The sequence below is a fragment of the Sander lucioperca genome, chromosome 5 (assembly GCF_008315115.2).
Source record: "Sander lucioperca isolate FBNREF2018 chromosome 5, SLUC_FBN_1.2, whole genome shotgun sequence".
NCBI classification, from domain to species: domain Eukaryota; kingdom Metazoa; phylum Chordata; class Actinopteri; order Perciformes; family Percidae; genus Sander; species Sander lucioperca.
The window spans coordinates 34,801,880-34,820,463 of NC_050177.1; the positions used below are offsets into that span (position 1 = coordinate 34,801,880).

The 18,584-nt window shown below is 40.0% G+C and overlaps 1 protein-coding gene across 3 annotated transcripts in view; it reads right to left on the reverse strand.

The window, feature by feature from the left end:
• The window catches only part of sgsm2 (small G protein signaling modulator 2), a 79,513-nt gene extending 61,262 nt beyond the window's left edge, over positions 1–18,251 (reverse strand). For 2 of the 3 annotated variants that reach the window (XM_031285678.2, XM_031285671.2), the window contains exons 1-2: positions 17,996–18,251; positions 3,252–3,327 (exon numbers count right to left, since the gene is read on the reverse strand). In XM_031285678.2, coding sequence (XP_031141538.1) covers positions 3,252–3,327; positions 17,996–18,055 — 136 coding nt within the window. In that variant the 5' untranslated portion in view covers positions 18,056–18,251. The remainder of the gene's footprint in view (positions 1–3,251; positions 3,328–17,995) is intronic. The other variant, XM_031285679.2, reaches the window with a different exon arrangement.
• Between the last annotated feature and the right edge of the window lie 333 nt (positions 18,252–18,584).

Genomic DNA, 18,584 nt, shown 5'->3' on the forward strand with positions numbered 1-18,584 from the left:
GAATTGGTTTTCCTTTACTTAGCACTTTCCCTACATGAAGCACAGTATACATACTGTACGTTATGAATGCACATTAACAGTTACTCCAGGCTGCTCCACCACGGTCTTATTTGTTTACCAAAGTCAGTGTTTCTTACAGGGTTTGATAGTGGAGGCGCCCCGCCTCATCTAAATACATTGATAATGAGATGAGATGCCTCAGGATCAGTCTCATGTTGGGAATAGCTCTAATTAAAACTAACACAGTTTCATTCCACACTGCCCTGTTACCAGGTCTAGTACTTTGACGGGGACGGCTGTGATTCTGTCTGTTCTAGAGAGAGACGATTGATCTACTGATGATGATAGATAATGAACTCTGCTCTCACAGCAGTCACTCTTTTATTGCATCGAATCACAGTGGCCCACAGGGTTCAATTCAATTTACATGGTCCTGTCTGTACACGAGGAAGGAAAGAACTGGCTGTTATAATCTTTGAATTTCAGCATATCTTTAGGAAAATGAACTAGTCCCAGTAGTTCTCACATCTTTCCACCTGTACAATGTGTGCTGTAATATCTCAACCTTGAAGTGGAAGCGTTAAGGGATCAGCCAGGATTAGTACGTGGGGACATCATGTAGCTTATAACTGATTTACCCTCGAACCTTTGCAGACTGTGAAATAATTTCACACAGGAAAATTAAATTGACTGAAATTACAGATGGCCCTGATCAAACTATATAAGGCCACTAATAAAATTCATCACTGGATGATGTAGCAAAGTGAAACTTTCAGAAAATGAATTCACAACCTTTTCCATAAATTCAAATACTTACACATACACATCAGGTCTAGAAGCAAATACAAAATGGCTGTAACACCTCAGTCTGATCAGAAAAAAAGCCTCTGAACCTCTGTATAAATGTTGGCATTTTAGTATCTTAGTGTATATATGCCTCCCACACAGACTATGTTAATACTTGTGAATACTTGTACCAAACCCACAATTCCATACCACACCATATCATATCATACCATAGCATACCATCGTACACAGAATCTCAAATCAAATTTTACTTTATCATCCAAAAGAGGAAATTCAGGAGCATAAAGGAGTGGAAACAAAAGGAACAGTACAGAAAATACACAGAATATACATACGGTAAAGCGATCTACCTCTCCATACTGTCCCATACCATACCGTAAAGTACCAAAACATAACATACCATACTATAGTATACCACACTATACTATATTATACTATACAATACCGTACCATACTGTACATACAAAATATACTATACTACACAAAAACTGTACCATAGAATTCCTCACTGTAGCAGTTTAAAAAAAAAAAAAAAAAAAACATTCCTCCTGGCAGTATTTAAAATTCACCTACTAACCAAATATTGCAGAGTATGTCCATATCTGGTTGATTAGACCTGTTTTGATTGAAGAATAGCACCGCTAATGAAGCTCTGCTAACTTGTGGACAAACGTGTTGCATTTCCTATTACTTTTTCATAATAAAAGCAAATCACACAAAAGAAAAAAACCTATTGCATAGTACAAGAATCTTAGGCAGGTCTCAATCTGTGAAAAATAATCCTTTCTTTAAATACCTCGGGAAAACGCCCTCCGACAAAGTGTTGTAACTGCAGTTATGGGACAGAGCAGTTAGTTGATTTGTGTATAATTTGGGTACAATCTGGTTCTCTGCGTAAAGCTTTTAATGTGAAGCAGCAGCAGGGAATGTTTGGTTTGTCACAGTATATGATATCATGATATTCAGCTGAGCTGAGAATAACCATAGATAAAATAACCAGATGGGAATATGTATTTTTGGCAACTTTCAAATTAAAAGCAACGTACTTCATCGCCAAACCTGTTAATCCAAACTGATAGTTAACTAATGTATATTGTCTCACAGTTTATATCAGCAAGTCACCCAACACAACTAACAAGATGCAGGGAGGGCTTCTTTCCAATGCCATCAACTGATGGTGGTGCAAATAAAAAAAATGTTAGACCAAAAAAAAAAAAAACATTGGAGTAACCAGGACCTATGAATTCTGGATGATGTGTTATTTAGGCATTAAAATGGCAGAGTAGGGATTTCCGGCACAACTTTACCTACTTCTAAGGTGCATTGAGAAGGGAAAAAGTCTGGCTTGTAGCCTTCCTGCTGATGACCCTGGTGAATTCTACAAGCCAAAACGCTTTGGTCTAACAATAACGTTGTTCTGTATACTACAAGTGTTTCTGGAGTTTCACCTCATCAGACATTACCATGGCAGTGTAGATGGAGGGATGCTGGCACAATGATCTGTGGGAGTGTCAGTGTCAGTGGATTTGGGGTAACTGCGGGACACAAGGCAGGTAGGGGCAAAAGGATGGGGGGTCTGTGTTTGGGTTTGAATACATCGTTTTAATACGTTGTCATTGTTCATGATAAAATGTGATGTAAAGTTTTTCTTTAATTAGCTTTTTGAATACACACAAGGCAGACTGTGTTACTCATGCAATATGGCCCAACCAATGGGCTGCATGCATACATGCATGTGTACAGAAATGCATGAAAGATTATAATCAAGATATCACTAAAAACTTGTTTATGTCTCAGCATCACATTTCTGAATACCACATAGCACTCATATGCCACATATTTACAAGTAATAAAAAAGTATCTATTTGAGATATCTAGTGTATTTGAGTTTTCCTGCAGCTATGTGTCTGAACCCCATAAAACAGACAAAACGCTTCTACTGTGTCATCGGTCATTTGGGGGTGCTGATCTGAGGCTTCAGCCAGTCAGCTGTATGACCAGCGTGGAAGCTGTGACTCACACACACACCCCTGCGGGCTTAACCATCCGGTCAGGAGGGGCAACCCCTCTATCTTTCTTTGGCCAACACACACACACACACACACACACACACACGTCCAGGGCTTAGAAAACCTGGGTTTTGTACAGCCTGTCTCTAAAATTGGTTTCCATTAGCTCCACTGTGATTATTAACTTTCCATTGATGCAGCAGCATAGTCAGAGGCACAGTGACGTCAAGCAGTGTCCTTGACGGAGAAGCAAAACCCAGTCACCTGCTGAGGAGTTCAACAGGTGTGTGTGTGTGTGTGTGTGTGTGTGTGTGTGTGTGTGTGTGTGTGTGTGTGTGTGTGTGTGTGCGCAAGACAGAGAGCGGAAGAGAAGGAGACAATGTGTGTGTGTGTGTGTGTGTGTGTGTCGAGATAAAAAGAGAAGAGCGTACTTACTGCACAGAGCAATGATGTGGCTGCTGTCTTCGTGGACAAATTTCTTAGTCACTGCTTCCTCCATAATCTGCTTCACCTGCACACAAAAGCAGAAAAGAGCCACAGTTTGTACGTGAAATAGTTGTCATCGTCGTCATTACATTAGCTGCCATTATTCCCTGTACAGAAAATGCTGTAGTCATCATCATTATCACAGTCAAGGTGATCTGCATCAGTCATACATCGGCCATAAGAAGATAAAAGGTGTCACAGAAAATCTGAAAACACAACTCATGAACTCTACATGATCACTACAGTAATAATCCGCACTTTTGCTCTTTACTTTGACACCAAATCCTCCGCCATCGTCTTGTCGGTCTCGTCTCGGTGATGAGTGAAAAGCAAAACGACGGTGGGGGCAGCATGTAATGTAATCGGAGTATGCCCAGACACCGTGTAACACCTGTAACACCGACTAGCGCAGCAAGCCTATCAGATAGCATTTGTTATTACTGTCAATAACCACAGCCGACAAAGCTACCAAATTATTTGTACTTGGTTATCTCCAACTACCCGATTACAAAAACATAACTCATATGTGCTCATATTATGCTTTTTAGCGTTTTCCCTTTCCTTTATTGTGTTATATATCTTTTTTGTGCATGTAATAGGCTTCCAAAGTGAAAAAGCCCAAAGTCCACCCCAAAGGGACTTACCATCTCCAACAGAAAACACTGTTCACAAACTGCTCCAAACAGCTCTATTGTAGTCCAGCCTTTACTTCAGCGACAAACGTGCATCACTTTGTAACACATGTTATAATGCTCGCCTAGCTGCTAGCATGGCACGCCCTCATACTCTGCTTCTGACTGGCTAGTAGTCCTTACCTAGGTACTGCGCATGTGTGACTCCCAACAAAGATGGAACAGAAGTGTGATGTCTCACTCTGTAGCTAAAACAGAGAGCTCAACACACAGGGTGAAAAGAGGAGCTGCAGCAATGTGCAGTACAACAAAAATATGGTGTTTATTTTGAAAATTAAACCATGTAAACCTATCCTGGTACAACCTCTAAATACAATTATGAACCTGAAAATGAGCATAATATGAGCACTTTAAAGAATTATGCAGTCTCCTCTTAACAGTGGGACAGCTACTAATACAGCTCTGGCAGTCTCGCCCAAACATTCGCACCACTGACTTCCAATTAATACCATGTCATCCCGGAAACATTCAAATGAGTCTTTTCTGCTGCTATCTATCGTGTCTCTGGGGAGGACAGCCTGAGTGAGTTCAACAACACTGAGTCAGTCTGGTGTTCGCTTGTCTAAGTTTGCTCTCTCCGTAGAATTAATTGTCGTCAGTAATTAATCCAGGACCTGTCTGACACCTCTGCCTTGTTTGGGTCTAATTGATAAACAGGAAGAATTTAATTGCTTGGTTGTGTGATAATAAAGCTCTAACTACGGTATCACTTGGTTCAAACTTTTCCCCTGTATTATGGAGGTGTGGGAGGTCATGTCTGAGGGATGGAGCTTCATCATCCTCACCACCAGGTTGAGATTCTGCCTTCATCAAGTCCACAATTCCTTTTTTTCCTTTTTTTTTTTTGAGGCCTGGGCCAAATCATCCATTTTGTACAGCTGGCGAAAGCACTGACAAATATAGACAACCATTTTGTCATAAAGAACGCTGGTGTTCACCTTGGTTTTCAGTGTTGAGCTTTTCTGTTTGCAAGTTGCTCACTGATTTCCTCCACTGCTGTTGTGACTGCAATCAATAAGTCTTCAAAGCTTAATGCCAACATTTGTAACCAAATAGTTTCAGGAGCTAGTCAACCACAGAAACTCACGCAGGAACTAAAATCACATTCCTGTTTGCATTTCCATCACATCTTACACAGCTGTGAACATGAAGGATGCAGTGATCCAGTTTTTTCTCCTTTTTTTGTCCATGGCATTGCTTTCCTTGACCTGGGACGCTACATGTTTTTTGGACATGTCTACCAGCCCTGCCTAACTATTTTGCATATTAAGAACAGATCACAATGCGGGCAGAATTTAGATACCGAGGACGCTCAGTAATGTCGGGTGTAAATGTATGTATGCCAGCTTTGACGACAGAAGCCCTGCTATGGTGTCCTTGAGCAAGACTGAATCCCTACCATCTCCATGTGGCTGTTATAATGCATATCTGGCCCTGACCTCTCATCTACCTTCAGAGGAGGGAATTTTACCTCATAGTGGGCTATTATAAAAGGCAATTGGATTTAAGTGGCTTGCTCTTTGTTATGCCTCCCTTTTTTGTATTCTGATTATTTATACAATGTCACACAACTAGCAACACTAAGTCTGTAGTATCTTAGTCTCGCATTGCCAGACCTTCCTCCATAGCGCTGCGGAGGAGGGTCTGGCTAGTCCACACAGCATTCCGGGATAGGAGAAAAAAACGTGCTTTGGTTTATTGGCATTTCTTTAAACCAAGCCTCACAATTCTTTCAATAGTAAAATCAAGGAGTAAGTAAAATCAAGGTGTTCAACTTGTTTAAAAAAACAAAAACATTTAAGTCAATACAATCAAGGTGGCTATGGTGAAAGTTATGTAGGGTATGCAAATCTAAACAGAAATAATCTAAATGTAAAACTACCACACACCAACCAATGTTAAATGCTTAATCTTAATTGCTCTAGTATTTCAATTTAATATCAATATGCAAAGAGACCTGGCCCCCCAACTACTACAAAGGTTTAATTAATGGAAGATGTACATATAACTATATAAATAAGTCATGATCCCATGCTAAACATCTGCTGGACAATCACCATCAGGTCAGAGTGAACTCTCTGGAGAACTGCTGCCTTTTAATGCCCTCATACAGAGCCTCTGACTGACCACATCGTCTGCTGAGATGTGCAAATAGATCCATATATTTACCTACAGCTATAGCTCTACCCAATGAATCAGAGTAAAGTGATAAACAGCGGTCGGTCAGAGTGGTCGATACCTTCACTTGGGTGTGAGTGACTGAAATGGAATCGATTGTGTTTGGTAATGAACCAGTTTTATTAGTGCTGGCTGTCAGGGATTACATTTGATTTCAAGTTTGGTATGCTCCTCAATACATGATTAAGTATATTAGGATGTATTATCATTAGAATCCATTTATTATAAGCTGTACACCGAAAGCAGCAGATACAGAAAGTCAAGTACTTCCTGGGGATTTATGCTATATTCATCTGAATGTGTTGGTACAAGGCATAATAAAGTACTACTGTAGTTTTAAACATTTAAACATTTTTAGGAGGTAGACCTCCTAAACACTAAACTTAGTGGACGGAATCTAAATTCCCATTGTTTCGAAGGGCTATTACATACTAAATGGAACCAAATGTTTCACTGAGAGATCATATCAGTTAAAGTTAGGGGCTAAATGCTTGTGACAGCATTAACCTATAGTGGATTGTTAGGTTTAGGCACGATTGGGTGGTTGGGTAGTTAAAGTTAAAATAAGGACCTAGACAAACAGTCACAAAGATTTCTGCTATCTTAGTATGTAATGGCTTTCATTTCATCATATTTGTCTCAGTAATCTCTCCCAGGTAAGAGAGCAACCCTGTCTTTTACATGATTAAATCTGCTTCAGCAAATTCATTTTTTAAAATGAAACATCTGAACATTTTGAACATTATGCCGTCCAGATTACATTTAATATCAACATACTAAAGTGTTTTATAGTGATGTATTGGCAGAGTCGCAAAATGTTCATACTAAACATGTATGCAAAACCTTCAGTGACAATGTATTTCCCTTTTTTGCTTGTATAATTAACATTGTTATTGCTATGTTTAGCGACTCAATGCATCTGCACTTGGTTAAGGAACTACAGTAGACTTTGTTATTTACCTCTATGGCTGCCGCCACTGAGGTTTGTAGGATTATTGAAGGATCCAGAGGACTGATCATTCAGGCACCGGAAAACAACATGGTGACAGCCACACACATACACACACTTGCATTTATTTACTTTTCCTTATAGAGGACTTTAATTAACAGCTGCAGCAAACCAAGCATCAAGTTCCAGAGATGACACTAAAATAACAAGATGTAGTTGGTCAAACAGCTAAGTGGAGCTGGCTAATGTTGAGAAACTTCTAAGAATCCTGAAGCTAATGGTTTCTGGGAGGAACAGAGGGAAGAGCTCATTAGCCAACTGGCAGTTACATAAGGACACATTTGCTTTTCCCTTCATCTCATGTTCATGACTGGGGGCAAACAACAGACCATCAACAGGGTGTTCTCTGTGGCCACAAAGGTGGACCGTTTTCCTAACAATAATAAGATGTACAATCTCCCTGGGAAAGAAAATACTGAAAATTGGAAATACGGGAAATGTGCAACAGACTGTTCACTAATTCAGACCGTTTGTCATTCGTCTAGGCCACTATTTAGGATTATGGGAGGGGATTACAATCAGGCCTGAGGTGAGTAATTCAATCTGAGCAACTTTAGAGAAAAGGGCTAGCCTGGGAAAACCCTGACGAACTTTCGGCAATTTTGAGATTTGCTCTGCAAGTCAGTCTGGCCAATTCAAGCCCATTTCCAATTTTTCCAAATCGAGGCACCAATCACAACCGTTGAGGCGGGCTTTACACGTTGACGATAGCACAGCGACGGCAAGCAGCTTTTTGTTTTGGTGTCGCTGCTACGTCACCCGGATCGTTGGTCTGATTGGTTGAAGGACTATCCAATTGCACCCAGAGGCATTTGAGTGGCGTCCGTTGGTGACGCCCCTTTGGAAATGGGCTGTGAATGAATGTTCCCCAGACCCACTCTCAGTTACAACTGAGAAGGGTCTGGTGTCAACCAGGCTAGAAAAGGGCACTAGCCTGTTTGGTTTGTGAAAAATGAAATCTTGCATTTCGAACTAATGCATTGCTTATATCTTTATTTTGTAGTTCCCCCTTTCAAGTACTTAAAAATACACTTTAACCCTCCTGTTTTCCTCGGGTCTAATTTGACCCATTTTCAAAAAGTTTCTATATCAGAAATTTGAGTTTCTTTCAAACAAATTGTCAAAAAAAATAACGTGGATGGTTCTGTACAACATTCTTCACGAGTAAAATAAATGATCAATTCACTAAATTTATTTAATTTGGGTGTTTTACTAAATTTTATGGCATTTGAAGAAAAAAATTGATAAAAGAACGTTGAAAAAAGTGACAAAAATGTCGGAAAAAACAACAAAAACATCCCAAAAAATAATGTATGTATAATGTCATTACGGACATTATGGAAAGGATTTTTAAGGAGGTCAACCTTTCTGTTAAAGAGTAAGATCCTTTTTTAAAACATAAGAACAGCCGCGAAATTACATTCGCTAAACCCACCAGACTGTCAGACTTTACTGACATCGTAAAATACACTTCATTCAAAATCGACAGAAACAAAATAAAACAATGAAAAGCCATTTTGGGTCGTCTTTCCACTTTTCCAACCATCACAACTCTAGTTTTGATTGAAATAAACACACAGTTTTCCGATTTACATGTGAAAATATGTTGGCTCTATACACACTAAAAGTCTTGCTTTTTTAAATGGAGTCTGGTGGGTTTAGCGCTAGCGACTTCAGAGCTGTTTCTGGTTAAACAGAAAGGTCTCAAAGAGGTTTTAAAGGTCTATCTCTGAAGGGATCCTTTCTATAGACGGGTTTCCTGTTTACAAACATTACAGGGTGCGTGCGCATACCAGGGGCAGAAAGCCAGACTGGTGAGCTAGTCCACTACTGCAACAACCTTAAGCTTTCCTTATTGTTTGTATATAGCTAACTGCTGACTCAATAAAACGTGATTTTAGTTGGATCTGTTTGTCTGTCTTTAATTTTGCAGTGTTACTGTGATATATATGTATGGCTATAATTATCATTTTAGGCTAATGTAATAGCCAATGTTAGCAGCAGGGTTACCCCTGAGTGTAGCTACCCCTATGGTTTGTTTATGCGTTAAAATAATGGCCAGGATTTCCGGGAAAAGGTACGATATGTGTGTCTCCATTTCAAAACATTACTGCAGGTTGACTTTAGGTTTTTAGCAGCAGAGGTTGATTGTGGGCGAGAGGGCAACAACACTGTCGTGGTTAGCTCGCTGAAACTCTACCGCAGCTGTCTCGGCAACGTTAGCTAATGTCCGCTAGCATATAGGCTAACTATAGCCAGTTAGCTTTGTGTGTAACGTAATAAAAACCCACCCATCTCGTAGGAGCGAAGCTTAATATTTTATTCAATAACATTATGGTACAAAAGGAGCACTAACGCCACAGGTATTATGTTGACAACGTGGACGCATATATAAGAAACTACGAAGGCAGTTGTAATATTTACCTACCTAGCAGGCTAGGCCAACGCTGTTGCGCTAACGTTAGCAAAACATCGGCGTAGCTTTAGCTAGCAGTCTAAACTTATCTCGAGTACTTTAACTATCTACGGTCCGGACTCAAGTACTACAGCCCTGACAGGTAGATATCACTTAGCTGAACAACTGAACAAGCTGCAACTTTTCTGATTGATACAGTGGGAGCCTGACTCTTACATATGACCCCAATCTGCCCTTCTTATGGCTTTAAGCCATAACCTCCGCCGGTTTTTTGGCAAAACCATGCTTCCCCCTAGGTATGTTAAATATCAGGCACCCATCACTGGCTCTGTTTGTACAATTTACCAGGCAACAACTCCTTGGCATTTTGACTTACGCTATGCTGCTAATACTACTAGCTACACGAAACACGTCTTCTTTCTGCCCCCCGGTTGCGTGCGCAAGCTAGGGATGGGCGTATCGATCCTGTGGTATCGATAGATCGATATACTCACGCTACTCATTTGGCATTGATTTCCTTAAAAGAATATCGATATAAACTAAAAAATAATAATTGGGGGTGTATGCATCACTTTCAGCTGTTTTAGATTACCTACTTAAATTACTATGTGCCGGGACACCCCTGTACCTGGCGGCGTATTGAGCTGGCCCATGTCACGTGACAGGAGACGAGCGAATGAGCGTCAACGTGCGACACAGCCGACAGTGACACAGCCAAGGGCCTGAAAATGTGTATGTTTTTGTTCATATTTAATTTATTTCATTCATATTTATGTTATTTATTTTAATTTTATTATGTATTGACCATAATACATTTTGTATAAATGGTCTGTATTTGTCTTGTGATTTGTCTTAAATATAATAATATTTTTACTGACAAAAATTGACAATAAGAAATTAACGGTATCGATATCGATATCGATGAAAATGCAAGAAAAAGTATCGGTATCGTATCGAATCCTAAAAGTGTGGTATCGCCCATCCCTAGCGCAAGCAGTGATGACGTTGCCGAGAAATCCATGTTGTCAGACACTTAGAATATTAATCTGAGCCTGTCAGTGGCAAAACAAGCACTTTTGTGAAGTTAACTACAAGCTAGACAATTGCCCTATTAACTTAGATTGTAGCTTGTTTTGCCGCTGCCGACTGCAGCGATCTTGCCTAATAGTCTTTAGGGTATTGTGTACCTGTCTCTGTGTGCTGAGGTGCCTTCCCTTCCTCTTAGTCTGAGGAACTGCAATATAATATGTTTCCACCCTAATCAGCTATAGTTAGGCCACAGCAGAGACACAGTCATTAATGAGGTAATTATTCATGCCCGAGTAGAGTTAGTGGATGAGGAGGGCTGCGACCAGCTGCAGTTTTCACACAAAAAGTGGATTTTCTAACATTTACAGATTACATACTGCAACCCTGCAATCATTTCCTCTCCTTAAACGGGGGCTGTAATAGAAATACTGAAAAAAACAGCAACACAGCTCTCAAAGACTCTTGTCAGATTACAACACACACAGAGGGAGTGTGACTTCATTCTCTGCTCAGAACGCCATTACTCCACTTTGTCTTTACATTAAAAAAAAACATTTGAGTGCATATATTAATGTTCTGAATGTGGAGTACAGCTTCTTTAAAAGTGCCATATCCTGCGTCAAATCAATTTATCCACTTTTCCGTTGGAGGAAAATAAAGCAAAAATTAAAGCTATAGTGCGTATCGGTCTCCCCCATGAGGAATGACTTATATATATATATATATATATATATACATACACACACACACACACACACACGTCATAGGTAATGACAACAATACTGTTGGGGCATCCACACGACAAGCCTTCTGTGATCGCACTTCATCCCCACCCCTCCTTCACACAGTTGCTATGTAGCCAAGGAGGATTAAAAAAAACATGATGAACTCTTCAGAAGAGGTCATTATCTTTACTCGAGTTTCTGTGCGAGAAAGTCGCCGGACGACACCATGTTCTAAACATAGCCGTGCTGAAAAATACACAGAGAGTTTTGTGAAGCTGATAGTCTTAATTAGCTTTGTATCAACTCATTTGGCAATGACTTGAATGTAACGGACGTTCATTAATATAAAAAAAGCTATGCACTAAAGCTTTAACATTTAACCTCAGAGTACAAAATATCAAGTGGATATCAATGCAGTTTAGAAAGATGGCTCTTGGTGCAGAAGTCATAAAATAAAATGGTGGCAGGAAGAAATGATTCTGTCCTGGAGGAGGTGTCAGGCTGAGGGAGAAGTTATCCAACACTCTGCTGCAAAACGACAGATTATTTCTTCAGGGAAGAGGCAACTTAATGCGGTTTAGCTGCGAGTTGCAATATGGCAACCAAGGCAGCTCACTGTAGTAAACAAAGGAAATAGTATTAGAAGCCTATGGCAGCGACTTCCAACACCCTGGTCAGAGTATTGATGTTGACTGGACCAGAATAGATTTACTGAGCTTCAAGTCTACTTTCTATTTCTCAGACCAGCTGTAAAATGGTTGCCTCAGATGTCCAGATATGTGCAGAGAATAACTTAAATTAAAACGCCTTACACAACAAACAAAGCGACATATTTTCCGCTCAATACTCACTAATGGGAAGAATATTATTACATTTGCATTAACACAGTCTACAGTAACAGTTTACTGATCCATTCCTCTGCTTAAAAAAACAACTATACAAGCCAATATGCTTCAAACTACTTGCTTGTTGTATTGTCTCTACAATTTTTGTAACTTTTCAAAACCAACAATCTGACAATCATGGCCACTTTACGCATCAATTGGCCAGGTGTGCCAAGGTGTGAAAAGGATGCAAAGTTTGAACTTTTCTCTCAAGTGTACAATCAAGTGCAACATCATGTGCCTTCACGAAGGCCATGGACAAATTATGAGCTATTGGGCCCCTGGGTCATTTGTAGTCATTTTATTTCTCTTAATGGTCATTTTGTGTCTCTTTGTGGTCGTTTTGTATCTCTTTGTAACTGTTTTCTGTCTCTTCGTGGTTGTTTTGCACCTCTCTGTAGTCATTTTGCTTCTATTTGTAATCGTTTTCTGACTCTTTGTGTTTGTTTTGCGCTTCTTTGTGGTCATTTGATTGACTATCCAATAAGAAAGCAGCAACAACTGAAGCATGTAGCTTTCCAGCTATGAGTATTCATTTAGAACGCTTCATCTGAACTATGCCTTTGAAAAACAATATGATTGAATGAATGAATTATTTTGCTATTCATTTAAAGGCTGTGCACGGAGAGTTGTGACACAAAGCAAGGGCAGTAAATACAACTTTCACTTCATCTTCACAGTCACCTTTTTTTCTACTGCCATTCAAAACAAATGGGATAGTGATTTTCAGGCACTATGAGCATGGCCTTGCATCACATTCAATTATATCCTGTCAGTTTTACATTCGGCAGTTTTGACACCACTCCCCTTGGTCCCTCCAGTCTCTCAATAATCTGTCATTATCACATCTGTCATAGAGCTTTGGGCATATGACGTATACACCTCTAAATATCACACTACTAGGTGCTTTCTTTTACACACTCTTGAATATGACAACTCAATTGTAGTACATTCAAGTCAAGAGGACTGAGGTGCAGCAATTCACATTGCTAAAGAACTTTGAAATAAAGATAATATTGGAAAAAAAGAGGTATGACTGACACAGAACATCATAAAACTGACAAAGGCCCGAGACTACTTTCATATCTTTAAAACCGCATTAAGCAACTCTTCTACTGGATGGAGAATGTGCTCTCCAATTTTACTTTTAAATGTTATTTGTTACTGCCTGCTGGATAATTCTTTTTGGGAAAATAAGTTGATTCTAGGGTTTTTTAATTTGTAGGACTGGGACAGTGTTATCCCTTGCAGGTTTTTTCAGAAAACACTTATTACAGTATTTCTTAGGAGATACTTCCACACGCATACAGAGTGAGATACGGGTTTCTGAATGTGTCCTGCCTTCAGTCTCTGGGTGAGCTGTTCAAAATCTGCACGGCTTTCTACGTCACTAGCCGAAATGAGGGTGCTAGGGGGCTAACCGTTAGCATGCTAGCGCTAGCTCGTTCTCTATGGCAAAACACTGCTACAACACACACAAACCGAAGTTGGAGAAACAGCTAGCTAGCAATTGTGAGCTTAGGACCACATGAGTAGCCCTCAGGCCTGTTCTAAAAATGAAAATTGAATATTGATATTATTTGTTTCCCACCTTGTTAAGTCATTGTTGATAATTATTGATAATGAGAAATCATAAACGTGATCAGTGTCTTCACATAGATGACTATCAATCATTAATAATCATATATAACTATGGGCAAACTAAGCAAATTAGTTATTTCAGAAGAGTGTATCAAACTGGTAGCCCTTCGTATGACTCAGTACCCATGAAGTAGCTCTCAGCATCAAAAAGGTTTGTGAGCCCTGCTCTAAATAGAGAACCCTATCTGCACAAAAACAAAAGGTACCTGATGGTAGCAGGTACAGAAAAGCACTTTTTGTTTCTGTACAAAAGACCACCTGACAGGGATGCCTCACTGCTGTGATATTAATCGCCAACTGATGCAATTTAACTTCTAAGGGAGCTGCTAAATCTTTCAGTTGCCAAGCAATACTGAGATAGCGGAGCGCTGCTTAAAGAGACAGGGAGCTTTAAACCAGGAGCAAGCGGGCTTTGTACAAACCAGTCTCTCTCAGCCCAGTTTGCTATGCTTTAAAAAGGCAGAAGGCATTGACCAGCATGCTTGGCCAATCACACCATTGATTCTTAGACTGGATACACACAGAGATTACAATAACTGTCTGCTATTGGCAAAATATTGCAATTTTGGACAACAAACTACATTTGCCAAAAACAACAGATCAACATGGTTTCTGAAGCAACAGCAATCCGTTCATGTTGGGGCTAATTGATCTTAGCCTAAAACCAAATTAGCTTCATTGGTTCTGGCCGTATCTGATGTAGTCATACGTCTGTCTCCAAAAAATACAATCTGAGCTCAACCAAGGCCGTTCTGAATAGAAAAAAAGGCAAAGTATGCTTGGATAAACACTGGCAATAACTGATAAGACTGGAAACATCAAACTCTGATGCTATCAGGTATCTAAATCTTTGGAACAATCGAGGTTGAGAAAACATGTTAAACTAATGGTAAAATTGTATCACACGATGGCAACCAACATGTAATGAGAATTTCCACGGGTACTTCAATAACCTTAAAGGGGCTTTACTCGAAATACGTAGAAAAACAGCCGGCTGGGATTGCCTCCTCACAACTTTCACAGACCGTATCCCAATACCTAAAATATATACATTTTGTCACGGCCACATGCATTAACATGCATGCAAAGCCGGAGGGTCAATCAAAACGAAGAACAAATAAGATTGGATTACAACACATAAAGAAGGAGTGTGGCTTTATTCTCTACTTAGAAGGATGCCATTTCCCCACTATATCTTTACATAAATAGAAAATAGTTGTTTTGCTGCAATTTAAGTTCTGAATACAGAGTACTCAGTTAAAGTGAAATACACAACTGCGGAGACCCTACAAAAACATCCAACTAACACACAAGTACTTTTCTTTAAATGTTAACAATCAGGAAACATTTATGCTACCGGAGGATAAACTCAAATGACCTGAGGTGTGTTTGAAGATGCAGCTCAAAGAGTCAGCCTCGAATGGCCTAGTGACCCAAGAATGCAATGTTCCTCCTTATTTCCCTGACGCTCTGAGTTTAGGAGACACAGATCTCCGCCGCCTGCAGACATCCTGAGAACTAAAGCTATTTTCGGCCTAACAGACGTTGTGATGATTCATTTGTTTAAGTCCCAAACCCGTGGGTGATTGTGGGATGATTGGAGGAGGACAGAAAAGTGTTTAGCCAAGATATGCAAACTGAATCCTCACAGTGAAGTAAGTTTTCTGCAGTTTTTTTTTGTAAATGAATATAGTGTTGGCTCTAAACATGACAGAAATGAATGAAAAACGTATTTAGGTGACTTTGAATCTCAGATTTGGAACGTCCTACAGACAGTCTTCTGTTAACTGCAGCTCTGAGGCAATAAATAGCTCTGGTATAAACCCTTGTCTTCTCTAACAAGTAAAATGGCTGTAATACTCAAGTCCAGTCTCAGTCTTAAGACATGTTTTATAATATCTCAGACTTGGGGAGGCTGTGAGGACTTTGGGCCAGCTGTGGCTCAGGAGGTAGAGCCGTCGCCTTTAATCACAAGTTTGGCGGTTCAATCTCCGGCTCCTCTTGCCTGTATGTCGACGTGCCTTTGAGCAAGACACTGAACTCCAAGTTGCCATGCAGGCCAGCGCCTTGCACAGCAGCACAGTGTATGAATGTGTGTGTGAATGAGAGGCAAAAGGTATAAAGGCGTTATGAGGTCCATCTACCATTGTCTCAGTAATGTGGGTCATAACATGGGACTTGTTTCAGTCCCATGTGTGTTTTGACTTGGACTTGTCTCGGTCCCGTTGGACTCGGCAAATTTTCTTATTTCCTGTTGCTTTTGCGTTTGAACTTTTTCGTAAATTTAAAAGACTACTGAGTAATTTAAGTTATACCATAGTCAACTCTGACTACGAAAAACAGTAAAACAACAGTACAGTATGACAAATAATGAATAGGCACTGATCATTGTTTTTGTTCCTGGCCTTGACTCAGACTCAACCCGCATTTGGACTCCGTCTTGACTTGGACTTGTCATTGACTCGACTTAAAGGGATATTTTGCCAATTTTAATCTAGCTCTGTGTCATCTTTGTCTGGGCAGTCTGTTTAGATGACCGTTTTTTGGCTTCCCTCCGTGAAATAGATTTCAGCGGACCTTCGTTACGCATCATCCGGCAGATCTTGGCAGACCTCTGCTGCTCTGCTCAGCTGGGAGCTTTGTGAGCTGCGGCCACGGAGGAAAGCCACACACCATTCCATCTGCACACACTGCCCAAGGTGCCATGACACAGAGCTGGATTAAGATCAGCGACTACAACTTTGTCAGCTATACAATCAGAGGGTTTGTATGTACTTTGGTCTATTTTGCCTACCTTTGAAGGTAGGCAAAATAGTAAAGACCAAAGTACATACAAAATCTGATTTTTACATTTTACTTTTGTAATCAGCTACAGTGGTTTCAGTTCACTAAACCACAAAATGTAAATGTGATGCTTTGTATATTATTGTAATGTTGAATGTCTTTTGTTGGGTTTTTTTTGCAGACCACAGGAAGAATAGTTGGTACTACGGTAACAACTAATGAGGATCCTAAATAAAATTAAGATTAAATAAAATCTTTTTTCAGTTTGACTGTCAGATAGATTTTGGCCTTGATATTTTTAGCTTGACCTTTCCTCGCCATTATAATGATGGAAACTACATATTCACTCTCACTCAGACTGAGGTATAGGCAGCGAGCCACACCTTGTCATTCAGTCTTTGAGTTACACTGACATTTCAGTGCAGGATAATCTTTCTAGTTGTAGCTTTCAGTGAGGGCAGCAGGCAGCATTCAATAGGAGTGGGTAGAGAGGTTAAAGGGTTAATGATTTATTCCTCACTGGAGAGATGTAAGGCATTCATCACCAGGAACAAAAAGCCTGAAGCACTGTTTGAGCTGTGGATGTTAGTGCTGCTGGTAGAGACAGACAGCAATACAACCTGTGCTAAAAAAATGCCTTCAGACAGAGGCTTTAACCAAGGATTTCCGAACAAAGGGTAATCAATGCTTGTACTTAAAAAAAAAAAAAAAAAAAAATTGTTGTATAATAAATCTGATTGGATATTGTGTAAATGTCCCAACATGCATAGGAAATAAATAAAACATGTGGGTGAGATATGGTCATTTTAAATGTTTGTAATGGATATTGTAGGAATATTATAAAGGCATTATAGCAATACATTACCTGATGAGGCAGGCAATGTTTTATATAAAATACCTAACACTCAATTTAGGTTATACTCATTGGAAAGCTCTGAAAATGAGATATGATTTCAATCCATGCAAAAATGTAGGAATACATTTTTAGGAATATCAGAATCAGAAGATATTACTGTAACGTTAGTCATTATAGGGAAATAATAGCAAAATACTAAACATTTCAGAAACAGAGATGTTAAGGGTACTAAAACGGAAAGCTGCTAGTTTAGCTACACTGTCCATTTATTAAGCATCAGTTTGGTAAACTTGCGCTTTAACTGAATAGAATTCAGTCTAACACAGTCGACTGAAATACGTCCGCGCAAAACAAGCTAAGTATTAATGCAACACTTCCAAGAATCCTGTCAGGATTTTGAAGTGAATAATTACATAAAATAATACAGTACACATACACATGTAAATGTAAAGCTCGGCGGGCCGTCAAAGGGCACCTACCTCGCGTTTAACGTTCCATAATAATTTCTCTTTGTAGTCTTCCTCCGTGGAGCCCTCCATGTCTGTCCGTCTGTCCGTCCGCGGTGTGCACGACACAGGTCTGTCTCCCTGACACTGTCCGTCCGCTCTCCCCAGCCCTTCAGACCCGCTTTCCTTTTTATTCCTTGTTTCCTTCTCCCTTCGCTCAGCTGGACTCTGACGCAGCCGAGCAGCTTCACGGCGACGTCAGAGGATCCGCCTTCCTCACCGTACTGATCAATGGAGGAGGGGGGAAAAAAAACATAATAATCACTGGAGCTCCCAGAGGCTCACAGCATCCAGCCCCGCCCCAACCTGCAGCCTCTCAGCATCCAACACACCAACCTGTAGAGCCCCAAGTTATTTTTAGCATCTTCTTTTCCCCATCCTGGGCAGGAAAGTTACAGCAGGAAAGCTGTTCTCCTATGAAAGGTGTGAAATGTTAATTGCAAATGGTTTTGGTTTGATGCTTGTAAATAATTCCCTCACTTCAAGTTTGCGACAGCTATCTGCTCCTCTACGCAAAGATTTGGGTCTCCAGTGGAGGAAACATGCAATGCATTAATGAGCT